General features: G+C 43.1%; 1 protein-coding gene across 6 annotated transcripts in view; it reads left to right on the top strand.

Annotated features, from left to right (window-relative positions):
* Positions 1-14355, top strand: part of CPM (carboxypeptidase M) — an 83301-nt gene that overhangs the window by 48714 nt on the left and 20232 nt on the right. For 5 of the 6 annotated variants that reach the window (XM_053226471.1, XM_053226472.1, XM_027071282.2 and 2 more), the window contains 2 exons: positions 12129-12301; positions 14144-14328. In XM_053226471.1, coding sequence (XP_053082446.1) covers positions 12129-12301; positions 14144-14328 — 358 coding nt within the window. Of the gene's footprint in view, positions 1-7837; positions 9746-12128; positions 12302-14143; positions 14329-14355 lie in introns of those variants that run through there. The other variant, XM_053226474.1, reaches the window with a different exon arrangement.

Genomic DNA, 14355 nt, shown 5'->3' with positions numbered 1-14355 from the left:
AAATAGCTCATCTAAATTCCTAATATCTATTTTTCTGGAAGCTTATGTCACCTTCTCTTAATCTTCTACTCAGTGTTTTCAATCCTGAAGTTTAGACCATCAAGCTTAGGGTTCTCTCATTCAACAAATGCTCTTAAATTTTATAATCATGCATTGCTTCTTCTCCAACTTATCAGGGATAAACTCTACTTTTGGTTTTGTTTGATGTCATGTCATTTATTTTGTTTTGCAATTACCCCTACTTGCCAGTCATTCCTGCCAGGCATTTGAGGGTGCTCATCTCCATTTCTTCCCTCCCTTCCTCAGACTATTTTAAGAACATGGCAACTGCAGTATTTTCTGTTCACCAGGCTCCCACACGCTCGGCCAGTCAAGTGGAGGGGAAAGATAGTTCCCAGTCATCACAGTCAAGAAAATTTACATAGGAATATGGGTAACACCCTATAACACATAATTTAACTTTAAGGAACGTCAAAGTAAATGCATAGTGCAATAAGTACAACCTAGTGACTTGTTAAAATGCTTGGGAATTTGCAGTAGTGTGGGTGGCAGGCTCTAATCAGATGCTGGGCTCCTTGTCCTGGCTTAACAACCCCCCCCCCCCCGCCCCACCCCACCCCGACCCCAAGCTCCTTGGGAGCAGGACCCACCTCTCCTGACACACAGAGCCTGCCCTTTTCCGGGCATGCTGCCTGACCTGTCCTGCTGGAAAAAGGTACTCTGCAGCTGGAGCCCAGATGCAAACAAATACTTGCCTCTAAGGAAGGGGTTGGCCTTTGGACCTGATTTGTGAGTAGATGGAAGGTCAGTCCCCTCATTGACTCTTCTGAGTGATCGGGCTGTGCCTGTCAAAGACTCGATGTCGCCGGGAATCTGACCGATACTGTAATAAAACAACTGTTCGCTGCAGACCCCAGCCCAGACTTCCCTCTTGTCATCTGGTCTACTGATCAAGATCCCATGGAATCTGTTTTTAGTAAGAGACATACAGCATTCATGAGGTTCAGTAGTTTCTTTATTGAATTCTTGGGATTTCAGAGGTTGCAGCGTGCTGCTCAGAAATAGTCCTCTGAGCTGAAGCTTTCAAAGAGAAGCCAGAGTCCTTTCCCTCACTTGCCTCCGAATTTGCTTATTCCTAACGTGCACTTTCCCAAATTTCTGGCATTTGCTAATATATCCCATCAAATCGGGGCTCTCTGACTCACTCACTCTGATTCTTTGAAGAATGCTAAGGACTGAGACCAAGAAGGGGAAAGGGCCCAGTGTGTTTGGGGGCAGGGACCTGAGGCCCTGTTAGCCCCCACATGTCCCAGCTGGTAGCAGTGTCAGGGCAGTGTGGGCCACTGAGGAACTTGTCCTGAAGGTGAGATCTTGTGCCTTGTCCCCTGCTGGTGCATCAGGAGCTGGGGACAGGGATGGCTTCACACAGGAGCTGAGGAGTCTGTGTGAGTAGAGGGTCCAACCACCGTACTCAGCCTTCTTCCTTTCTCAGATCTTTTGGAATTGAAAGAGCATTTTCCAGACCCACTGTTAAAAAGCAACATGGCTGGGGTGTCTGGGTGGCTCAGTCAGTTAAGCATCCTACTTTGGCTCAGGTCATGATCTTGTGGTTGGTGAGTTCGAGCCCCGTGTCGGGCTCTGTGCTGACAGCTCAGAGCCTGGAGCCTGCTTCAGATTCTATGTCTCTCTGTCTCTCTCTCTGCCCCTCCCCCACTCATGCTCTGTCTCTCTCTCTCAAGAATGAATAAAACATTTTTTCAAATGTTTTTTTAAATAACAAAAATAAAAAATAAAAAGCTACATGGCTAACATTTGAAGGCAATGGTTCTCATCATTAGATGGATTCCTCGCTATTCTGCCACAAATTTTGAGTGCTGACCTCAGGGTGTATGGATCTTCTATAAGAGTCTGTGGGCCTTATGTGGAGAAACCGACAGGGGATATACATGCACTCAGTGGCATGGTGGGCACAATTGACCACACTATTTTTAAAATGTTTCTTCCTGGGTCGCCTGGGTGCCCAGGTCAGTCAGTTAAGCATCTGACTCTTGATTTCGGCTCAGGTCATGATCTCGAGATTCATGGGATGGAGTCCCGAGTCGGGCTTTGCGCTGGCAGTGGGAGAGTCTGCTTGGAATTCTCTCTTCCTCCCTCTCTCTCTTTCTGTCTCTGTCCCTCCGCTGCTTGAGCACACACTCTCTCAAAAAAAAAATAAATATTTAAAAAATAAATAAAATGTTTCTTTTCTTTCCTGGACCCAACCCCACAGAGGTGTGGGTGTTTTCCTACACTTACACGTTGGCTTGATGGTAGTCAGCATCAGCAGCATCCGGGAGACCCAGTCCTGCCGAGCATACCTGCTGTTTTCCCCCCATGAATTTTTACTTTACTTCCTTATGCCTTGTCTTAAAATCCGGTCTTTTTAGGGGTGCCTGGGTGGCTCAGTCGGTTGAGTGACCAACTTCGGCTCAGGTCATGATCTCATGGTTCGTGGGTTTAAGCCCTGCGTTAGGCTCTGTGCTGACAGCTCAGAGCCTGGAGCCTGCCTCGGGTTCTGTGTCTCCCTCTCTCTCTGCCCCTCCCCTGCTCGTGCTTTGTCTCTCTCTCAAAAATAAACATTAAAAAAAAAAAGTCCGGTCTTTTAAAAATTAAAAATGATCCGTTGTTATTATAAAATCAATTATGTACATCTTAGAATATAGGTGAACAAACAAAACACTCTATTTGATCATCCAAAAATTAGTACCGTTAATTCCTTACTATTATATCCTTCTAGATGTTTATGTGTGCACGTGTGCATTTTTATTAAATGAGCTATGCTAATTTGCTATTTGTAACATTTTTACGTTAATACTAGCTCGCTTTCAGGTCAATAAGAGTTTGTCGGGGCGCCTGGGTGGCGCAGTCGGTTAGGCGTCCGACTTCACCCAGGTCACGATCTCGTGGTCCGTGGGTTCGAGCCCCGCGTCGGGCTCTGGGCTGATGGCTCAGAGCCTGGAGCCTGTTTCTGATTCTGTGTCTCCCTCTCTCTCTGCCCCTCCCCCATTCATGCTCTGTCTCTCTCTGTCCCAAAAATAAATAAACGTTGAAAAAAAAAATTTATAAAAAAAAAAAAATAAGAGTTTGTCCTGTCTTTAGCATATACCCCACTTTCTAGTTTCTCAAAATGTCCTCCAGATTGTCCTAAGCAGTATCCTGTCCAGGCTCAAGCATCACCTTTGGTCGGTATATCCCTTGAATCTCTTTTATTCTAGCATTTAAAGGATCTTTTCATTTCTAGACTTAATAAAGAGACCCCACCAATTATCTGTCCTGCAGAATATTCCACATTCTGGATTGTTTGCTTCCTTTCTTGTTATCACCCAACTTGTGCCTCTAGTCCCTCTGTTTCCTTTCAACTGGAAGCTAAATTTAAAGGTTTGCTGTATTTAGATGAAACTTTTTGGCTAATATACGTTTTAGGAATTGTGAAAATGGGCTAATTTGGTGCTGAGGGTTTGCAAAAAAGCAGACTTTGGTAGCAAAATAACTTAAAATGGCCCATTTGCAGTCAAATATTATTATAAAAGAAGTGATGTTAAACCTATACTTGTATAATAGTTTTCTTGTCTTCAGTCACCCTGCTGTTGGCTCACATCCTTCCGATGACACTGGCCCACTGTGCCATGTTGATCAGACTGGCAAGTTTCCTTCTGCACAGTGCTTTACGAGCAAATAATAATAATAGCTAACATTAACGAGCATGGGCCACACTAAGTGCTTTGAGCATATGCAGCAGGCATATTGCTTAGTCCTGGTTACCCAGGAGGGAACCAGGTTTGTGCCGGTCATAGGCTGTCCAAATCCGAGCCTGAGCACCGAGCCTTACCCAGCTATGGATCTGCCTCCTTCACTCTCTCTGCTGCCTTCTACGTGTTCCATTTTTATTGTTTTCATTTTTATGTATAGATCTGTGATCTGTCACAAATTAATTTTGTTTGGATGGTTACCTGGTTGTTGCAGTGCCATTCAATGAGAAGATTGGGCCTCGTTTATCATGTAAAAGGTGGTGAGCTCTTAGAGTAACCCTGGAATAAATCCAGGTCCTCTCTCTGTCCCTTTCTTTTTTCTACTCCCTGCTTTCCCCTCCTTGATTGCTGTGGAATCACACGGGGTAGCTAACAGAGAGCCCTTTGATCAGCCTTTGTCACACTTGCCTGTGATGAACCTTTGTCACCTGATGTTTGTGCTCTTTTCAGCACAACACGGGAGAAGTGTTTCTGGTTTCTACCTCTCTCATTTTAATAAGACTAGCAGGTGTCTTCTAGTTCATCCGGGCCCTCCGTTTGCACGCACGCTGACCTGTTGCATTATAGAAGCCCCAATTCTAGTTTTGATTTATGCAGGCTCCGAATCGGCCATGCAGACACATCTGAGGTCTAGTGTTTCCCACTGGAAGGGATGATGCCAGAACACACTGAGTGGGCTCCCTACCGTTCCCTTCCTCCACAAATATTGACATTTGAGAATGGGGTCTCCGTCCCCCTTGCCCCGCCCCTCTCTCTGCTGTTAACTGGCTTTGTAGTGAACTATAACCAATCATCTACAGTCAGAGTTCTACTGAAAACTGGGACCATGCCCTGAAACTGGGACCGTCTCATACCTTCAGCCTACAGGTGGGCACAGAAGAGAAGCCTAAGAAAGTCGCTCTCCGTGTTCCTTCCTCAAGGCCTCCTCACACTGTTTTGCACCTGTCTGCTAGCCCATGGTTTTTAAACTTCATAGAAAAAAAAAATCTTGGGTAATCTCTACATTGTTAAGACATCTCTGATTCTTTTCTAATGGAAGTATTGAAGTTTGACATGACTATGTACTGAGAAAGTTGAGTGCCAGTGGTTTTAAGCTAATCCAGTAAATAGGCAAAGTACAGGTCATGGGCTGGGCTCACAAGGTTCCTTGACCTCAGGGCCCATGGTCTTAAGTAGTATGGGGGGTAGGTATTCATTATGTTCTTGTTATGCTTAACTGAATCGCCAATTTGGATTCTTTTTTTTTCTTTTTTTTTTTTTTTTACCCCCTCTAAGCTCCTACTTCTTAAACATCAGTGAATTATTGTTTACTGTGATGAGTTATTAGGGTATAGACTTTTGAAATAGCCACATCACACTTAGAATTTAGCGTTTGTGTGGCATTAACTTATAGCTTATTGTATTCTAGATATATAAATTGAAAGCAAAAACACTCCCTGGATAACAATGACCATATTTTTCAACTTAAAAATAAAGAATAATGGATAAATGATTTTCACACACCTTCTAGACATAGGAGACAGTTTATGAGAGGCCCCTGGGTGGCTCTCAGTCAGTCAAACGTCCAACATCGGCTCAGGTCATGATCTCAGTTTGTGAGTTTAGCCCCACCAGCTCAGAGCCTGGAGCCTGCTTCGGATTCTGTGGCTCCCCACCCTGCTTGTGCTTGCTCACGCTCTCTTGCTCGCGCATGCCTGCGCTCTCTCTCAAAAATAAGTAAATGTAATAAAAAATAATAATAATAAAAAAATAAAAAAGACAGTTTATGGGATGTAGTTTGTATCCCTAGATGTTTGTATTTAGAAGGTGTTTTAATGGTTTATATTATATGAACACTAAGACATAATATCTGAATTTTGCATGTGCTGGAAAATCTGGAATGTGTAGCCAACGCGGTACAGGTTCCAAATGTACTAAAACAAACAAAAAAAATTAAAGCTTGTCCTTCCAGATGCCATTGGCCAAGCTCTTTTTTCCACCATTATCCCAAATGCTAGCAAGATGTTCTCAGTTAATGCAGCGTGGTTTTGGATCATTAATTTTTTCTTTTTGGGGTTAGACAAAATTAATCTTTATTGCAGGTGAAGTGTCTAATTCCTTTTAAGCGTGTATTAAATTTGTCCTGTAATTGTCTTTTTTCTCTTCATCTCTACTTTTGGTGAGGCTGGACTAGGGTGACCAGTTATCCAGAGTCCTTGGCATGATCAGAATTGTTAGCCCTCCCCTCTGTAAAAGTCATTCAGTATTGACAATTGTTCAGGGGCACCTGGGTAGCTGAGTCGGTTAAGCAACCAACTCTTGATCTCGGCTCAGGTCATGATCTCAGGGTTTGAGCCTTGCATTGGGCTTCATGCTGACAGTGTGGAGGCTGCTTGAGATTTTCTGTCTCTCTCTCTCCCTCTCTCTCCCTCTCTCTCCCTCTCTCTCCCTCTGTCTCCCTCTCTCTCCCTCTCTCTCCCTCTCTCCCTCTCCCCCCTTCCCTCTTCCTCCCCCTCCCTCCCTCTCTCTTCCCTCCCTCCCCCTTTGCTCCTCCCCTGCTCTCTCTCTCTCAAAATAAATAAACTTAAAAAAATTGTTCAAAGGAAATAACTTGATCATTTGTACATCTGCCCTCATTAGGCAGCTTAAGTCACCATGTTTTCAGAAATTTCCTCCTTAGCATAGTCTTGACCTTGTAATGAATTTTTCAACAGTAATCAGCAATCATTTATTGAGTACATGATATACCCAGAGCTGGGCAAGATACCAGAGCTACAAAGAAAGCCTGTTAGGTTCCCTGCCTTCAAGTCTTAGGTGATGGAGTGGGGGGAGGGTGGTCAGTCGGGCCGCTATAAATGTTTGTGGGCAGTGTTAGGATAGCACAAACGTGCAGAGTTCTGGAACCACATGAGCAGATCATGGGACCTAGACTTTGGAAGGCCAAGGAAAGTGTGCTAGATAATGTAGTACTTAATGCTGATGTGTGAAGAAGGACCTAATGAGGCAATCAGACAAATGAATTAAATCGGTAACACACCACCATATGGGGAGTCCCAGGGCCGACAGGCTTATTTTTTCACCAAGAAGCTGCATTACAGTGTAGCATTTTAAAAGTAGATTCCACCATTAGGATTGGGATAGCTGGTTTTCTCTCTCTCTCCCTCTCTCTCTCCCTCTCTCTCTCTCTCTCTCTCTAACATGTTACTTACTTATATTGCAGACTCTTCCAAAAATTTTCTCTACTGTTAAGAAACATTCTTTAAAGAGCTAGGACACTCATTTTTATCTATCTAGCAAATTCCACCTTGACTGTAAGCTGAAACTGATGGAGAATTTGTTTTCTGCTTTCTGGGCTATTACCCTTTTAACTGGCAGATCAGTGAGTTTCCAGAAGCTGGTGCGTTCATCCAGTCTTTCAGTCTCTTAATGAGGGATTCTCGTACAAAGTCTACACCCACAGAAAGGAAGTGAGCATACTAACTGAAAAGCTGATTAAGTTAATAGAGATTGTTTTGACCATGTTCTTTTTTAAAATTTGGACTCCTAAGGTTTCATATTCAAAGACTTAATTTTAAAGAAGGGAGGTTTGGGGCGCCTGGGTGGCTCAGTCAGTTAAGCGTCCGACTTCGGCTCAGGTCATGATCTCGCAGTCAGTGAGTTCGAGCCCCGCGTCGGGCTCTGTGCTGACAGCTCAGAGCCTGGAGCCTGTTTCAGATTCTGTGTCTCCCTCTGTCTCTGACCCTCCCCCGTTCATGCTCTCTCTCTGTCTCAAAAATAAATAAACGTTAAAAAAAAATTTAAAGAAGGGAGGTTTATGCATAAAACACGAATGAGTGCTTGAAACATTTACATTAAAATTGGGAAGAATTAATTTGAATAATATTTGCCATATATCTGCTGTTACAAAGGCAACAAAATATAGCCCAACAGAAAAAGAGAACTTTAACTCCCTGAAATTTTGTGTTTTACCTCAACATTTTAAAATTTTTATTTATTTTTTAAATACGTCTTTTTTTTTTTTAATGTTTGTTTATTTTTGAGAGACAGAACATGAGCAGGGGAGGGGCAGAGAGAAAGGGAGTCACAGAATTCAGAGCACAGTCCAGGCTCTGAGGTGTCAGCACAGAGCCCGACACGAGGCTCAAACCCACTAACTGTGAGATCATGACCTGAGCCAAAGTTGGACGCTCAACTGACTGAGCCACCCAGGTGCCGTCCTCAGCAATTTTTAAATTAACTAACTCTTACTTGGTCCTTTACTGTATCTCCAAGATTTTTATTTATCCTCTGCAGTTAAGGACTTGCGATTTGTTTTGGAATGTGGAGACAAACAGAAGATACTTTGGCTTTACATTTATTTACTTGAAAGAATCATGATTTTATTGTTTTTGTAAAAAAAATAATATAGGTTTTCTTTAAAAAGTGACACTGGAAAAATAAAAGGAATAAAAATCATGCAGAAGTAATCATTAATGTGTCAGACATTACTCTAGAGATCTATGGATTTCTGTAGTAAGAGAATGAGAAGGCTTAAAGGATATAAAATAAAATGTGTCATTTTCTATGTTACTCTTTAAGAAGTAGGAGATTTCATTCTACTTGAACAGAATAAAACTGAAGTGAAACTAAAATAATTGGTGAACTTGATAAATATTTTCTCAAAATAAGAAATTATAGAGAACAAACTGATGGTTACCAGAGGGGAGGTGGGCAGGGGATATGCTAGCTGGGTGATGGGCATTAAGGAGGGCACATGTTGTGATAAGCACTGGGTGTTGTCGGTAAGTGATAAATCACTGAATTCTACTCCAGAAGCCAATTTTACCATATTTGTTAAATAACTAGCATTTAAATTAAAACTTGAAATTATATAATTTTTAGCTTTTGATAGTATCTTACGACCCACTACCATAAAAACTTCCTCTCTCGTCTCCTCTTCCCTAGCCCCCACCCTCTGTTAATTATAAACCTTAACTTTTACATTCTGTTCTGTACCTGTTCTCCCACAGTTGCTCAGTCTAGTTCTATAACTTAATCATAGCTTCTTTTCTCTTTGTTTTCATTTGCTTTAGGTTGGATGGATGTCTTTGCCAGCTCATGTCTTGAGTTTTGTCACGCTTGAGAATGTACAGTTGAGATAGTTGAGGGAAAGTCACAGCTTGAACCACATGAGGATTCTGATATGGCTCCCCCTGTACTTGGGACTCAGATGGGCCTTGGGTTCTTCCTGATTCATCCCTCTAACTGAACCATCCAACAGCCCCAACCAATGTTTAGAAATTTCAGGAGCTACAAGTGATTCCTGGTCACTTCCTCCTCCGTCTCCTTAACCTTCTCCTCTTCCCCAACCCATTGGCTGAATGTTCCTTAAATCACCACACTTTCCACATGTAAAGCAACTTTTCACAAATAAGAGTCACCAGCCCCTCCTCCACTGGCTTTGGGTAGCTGGGGAAGTAGCTCATAGAGGTTGCTTCCAGAAGTGCTCAAGCTTCCAAAACAAGAGAGTTGGAAACCCAGTGTATGGCTCACTTGACTGTTTTGGTTATTAGTTCGTAAGGACTTTTTTAAGTTGAGAATTTTGACTGTAAAAACAAAATTCAAGGTAGCAGAAGAAGATAGAAATAAGTAGGAAAAAATGAAGTCAGAATTGAATATATTTCCACTCTGAAATTCATGGCTATCTATGAATATGTAATTCACATATCCCAAATTTTCTTAGTCCCCATTTCAATTCTGTGTTCGTTAGGATAAAAATATGATTTCTTTGCTTGCCAGTGAGGGGAACAAAGTTGAGAAATTACCATTCGAGGATTGCTCATCCTTTGTCACAACGGTGAATCGATAACGGTGGAGTTGTAATCGGAAACTCTTCCCGCTCGCTGCCTGCATTAATGCCTCTACAGCACTGTGCTTATTTAATCACCTGCTGCCCTGCTTCCCCATTGACTAACCCCTCAACAGCAATCTGATCTTAGGTAAGAGGCAAACATTCCTTACTCAGAAGTAGATTCTTTGAACCCAGGAATAGACAAATTGATGTAGCCTCATCAAATCTTTCTATGATAAGGTTGAAGTGTAAATTACTTTTTTTTTTTTTAAAATATGGTGAATTTTCACCACTGGGATTATAAAGCGAGATCTCTCATAAGTCTTTGGTTTCCCAATCACTGGTGATACATAATTTTAGGTGGATATGACCATTTTTATTTTCACTGTCCTGCATTTACTTATTTATTTATTTATGAGAGTGTGCTTGTGCACACATGCCAGTTAAGGGCCGAGGGGGAGAGAGGGAGAATCTTTTTAAATTTTTTTTTTTCAACGTTTATTTATTTTTGGGACAGAGAGAGACAGAGCATGAACGGGGGAGGGGCAGAGAGAGAGGGAGACACAGAATCAGAAACAGGCTCCAGGCTCTGAGCCATCAGCCCAGAGCCCGACGCGGGGCTCGAACTCACGGACCGTGAGATCGTGACCTGGCTGAAGTCGGACGCTTAACCGACTGCGCCACCCAGGCGCCCCGAGAGACGGAGAATCTTAAACAGCCTTCACACTCAGAACCCAATGCAGGGCTCTATCCCATGACCCTAGGATCATGACATGAGCTGAAATCAAGAGTCGGCCGCTCAACCGACTAAGCCACCTGGATGCCCCAGTCCTACTTTTTAAAAAATGTACATTAGAAACATATCTAGCAAAATCTATAAAGAACTCACCTAACTCCACACCCGAAAAACAAATAATCCAGTGAAGAAATGGGCAGAAAACATGAATAGATACTTCTCTAAAGAAGACATCCAGATGGCCAACAGGCACATGAAAAGATGCTCAATGTCACTCCTCCTCAGGGAAATACAAATCAAAACCACACTGAGATACCACCTCACACCAGTCAGAGTGGCTAAAATGGACAAATCAGGAGACTAGATGCTGGAGAGGCTGTGGAGAAACAGGAACCCTCTTCCACTGTTGGTGGGAATGCAAACTGGTGCAGCCGCTCTGGAAAACAATGTGGAGGTTCCTCAAACAATTAAAAATCGATCTACCCTATGACCCTGCAATAGCACTGCTAGGAATTTACCCAAGGGATACAGGAGTGTTGATGCATAGGGGCACTTGTACCCCAATGTTTATAGCAGCACTCTCAACAATAGCCAAATTGTGGAAAGACCCTAAATGTCCATCAGCTGCTGAATGGATAAAGAAATTGTGGTTTATATACACAATGGAATACTACTTAGCAATGAGAAAGAATGAAATATGGCCTTTTGTAGCAACGTGGATGGAACTGGAGAGTGTGATGCTAAGTGAAATAAGTCCTACAGAGAAAGACAGTTACCATATGTTTTCACTCTTATGTGGAGCCTGAGAAACTTAACAGAAGACCATGGGGGAGGGGAAGGGGGGAAAAAGTTACAGAGAGGGAAGGAGGCAAACCATAAAAGACTCTTAAGTACTGAGAACAAACTGAGGGTTGATGGGGAGTGGGAGGGAGGGGAAAGTGGGTGATGGGTATTGAGAAGGGCACCTGTTGGGATGAGCACTGGGTGTTGTATGGAAACCAATTTGACAATAAATTTCATATTAAAAAAAAACATCTAGCAACATGATAATGACACAAAGGTTTTCATTTTTCATGTAAGTGAAGAGTGAGCCAGTTTAAAGAAAATATAAACTAAGCAGTAGTGTAGATAATGTGCAGATAGGGCAAAACATTGTGAGGATGATGTGCAGACGACTGAAGTTTCAGAAATGTGAGAACGTGGCAATCAGACGTACACAGATATGGCAAAAATTGCACAAAGGTGCAATAGGGGAATATTAAAATCGAAACCTATGTAAATTGTGCTGATTCCAAACTTGGATTTTCCCCTATTAAAATCTGCATACATCTAATGCAGTGGTTCTCAGTCTGTCATCCACCGAGACACGCATGGCGGCCTTCGGCCACAGCGGGCATTCTCACGGAGACACACGCTCTCTTGCCCTCTCTGAGCCACCTCTGCTCCCCCACTCCAGAAGGTATTCTGGAAGGCAAACAAATTGGAAACATAATAAGAATTACTTATTCTACCTAATTCATTTTTTAAAAAGCAAATTATTTGTAGATGGGTACTTTTTTTAAAAAAAATTAACTTTTTTTTTTTTTTTTAATTTTTGCTAACAAATAATTTTCGGCACACCAGTGACTGATTGCCACTTGCCAGAGTATCCGTATGTTTGAGAAACAGTGATCTCACAACTGGTTTGGGTTTCAAATACCAAACTTATCTAGTAGAAGCCCTTGATGGGGAATTTGCGCTTTGGAGTCTGTTTTTCTTTCTGACCTAGTAATGTCCCATTTTCTCTATAACACAGACTGTTGGGCGGGAGCTGCTGCTCCATTTAATTGAACATCTCGTAACCAATGATGGAAAAGATGTTGAAATCACAAATTTAATCAACAGTACCCGGATACACTTGATGCCTTCAATGAACCCAGATGGATTTGAAGCTGTCGTAAAGCCTGACTGTTTCTACAGTAACGGAAGGTAAGGATGGGCTAGTCTATTTAAAACAAAACAACCATGGGGCACCTGGGTGGCTTAGTTGGTTAAGTGTCTGACTCTAGATTTCGGCTTAGGTCATGATCTCGTGGTTCATGGGTTTGAGCCCCTCATCAGGCTCCAGGCTGGCAATGTGGAGCCTGTTGGGATCCTCTCTCCCTCTCTCTGCCCCTCCCTAGCTCGCTTGCGTGTGCGCGCTCTCTCTCTCTCTCTCTCAGTAAATAAACAAACTTTAAAAATAAAAAATAAAACAACAAGGCCCTCATCAGGTAGTAGCCCAAGGCCTTGTTAGTGAACCAGCTCATAGCATGTGTCATGTCATTGCCATGTTGAAAACTCTTCAGGCTGCCGCAGCTTTGAGAATGAAAAGTAACGTCCTGAAGAAGGCTGCTTTACTCCTGTGGCCACCCTACTGCTCACCCCACTCCAGCTGCTCAGAGTCCCCTCCGTCCCCAGGAATGAGCTGGCTCTTTCTCGCCTCAGGCAGTGGGCACACCTGATTTCCCGCTCCTTACCCCTCACACTGCTAATCAATGTTTCCTCGAAGACTTCCTCCCTAACCTATCCTGTATTAGGTCCTCGGTTCATATCACCTGCCACTTTACCTTCATAGCACAAATTTTAAGGTCTTATTTCTTTTTTTCATTTTTTTGAAAGTTTGTTTATTTTTGAGAGAGAGAGAGAGAGAGAGACAGAATGCAAACGGGGAGGGACAGAGAGAGAGAGGGAGAGACAGAATCCGAGGCAGGCTCCAGGCTCCGAGCTGTTAGCACAGAGCCGAATGCTGGGCTCGAACCCACATACCATGAGATCATGACCTGAGCCAACGTTCGTTGCCCAACGGACTGAGCCACCCAAGTACCCCTAAGGTCTTATTTCTCTTTGAATGTCTGTCTCCTCACAAATCTATAAGCTACCCGGAGGCAGGAATCCTGTCGCCTGTGATCCTCACTGTTAAATCCCCAGGGCCTAGCTAGGCCTTCAGTAATTACCGGTTGGTTTATTAAGCCAGTACAAGAACTAACCAAAAAAGAAGAGGGAGTCTTGTAGTAGTTCTCATTTAAACAGTTTATCTTGTTGAACTCTGTCTCAGGAAGTTTGGAATTTCTCAGATGTCTAGTATACATTTCTATTTGTGCAAACATTTGTTTGCTTTTACCAAAAATAAAATCTCAACACTTGATTGCACTCAACTTTAGGGTTTTCTAGCATATTTAAACATGGCCAGTCCACTTTCCAGAAATATATTTGTGTAAAGTAGTATGTTCCTGTCGTTTCTGTTATCAATTGCTATGTAACGAAACCCTCCCCAAATTTAGCGACTTAAACCTTTTTTATTTACCCTCAATTGTAGAAGTTAGGAATTTGGACAAGATAGAGCAAGGCTGGCCAATCTCTGCACCACGTGTCTGGAGCTTCAGCTGGGTGTGGCTGAGACAGCTGGACTGGGACATGTGTGGAGTCTCAATTCTGGCTGTCACCTGGGTTTCTCATTTCTCCACGCGGACTCTTCACATGGCTAGTATCGGAGTCTCAGGGTTCCCAAAGGGAGCGTGCCCAGAGCAAAACCCTAAAACACACACTTATCAAACCTCTGCTCACATCACAATAGCTACCATCCCACTGGTGAGAGCAAGTCACACGGGAGGGGACCGGAGGTTATGTGAACGCCAGGTGTGGTTCATCGGGGGCCACCAAGACAACCATCCCCAGCCCTGTAGTCGCATTTTGAAAAACAGCTGGTGCCCAGACAAAAGGTTTGCATGTTGCCTGAGTCTACTTCCTCACATACCATCAATAAAACCTAAAATATTCTTTCTTTTAAAGGGAAAATAGTAACTACTATGACCTGAATAGAAACTTCCCAGATGCTTTTGAACTTAATAATGTATCGAGGCAGCCTGAAACTGCAGCTGTCATGGAGTGGCTGAAAACAGAGACGTTCGTCCTCTCTGCAAACCTCCATGGTGGCGCCCTGGTGGCGAGTTACCCGTTTGACAATGGTGTTCCAGGTAGGCAGACACGGCCCAGCTCTGGCT

This window comes from Acinonyx jubatus, chromosome B4 (assembly GCF_027475565.1).
Source record: "Acinonyx jubatus isolate Ajub_Pintada_27869175 chromosome B4, VMU_Ajub_asm_v1.0, whole genome shotgun sequence".
In the NCBI taxonomy this organism is placed as follows: domain Eukaryota; kingdom Metazoa; phylum Chordata; class Mammalia; order Carnivora; family Felidae; genus Acinonyx; species Acinonyx jubatus.
The sequence above is the reverse complement of the archived record's forward strand: the minus strand, read 5'-3'. Positions and strand labels throughout refer to the sequence as shown.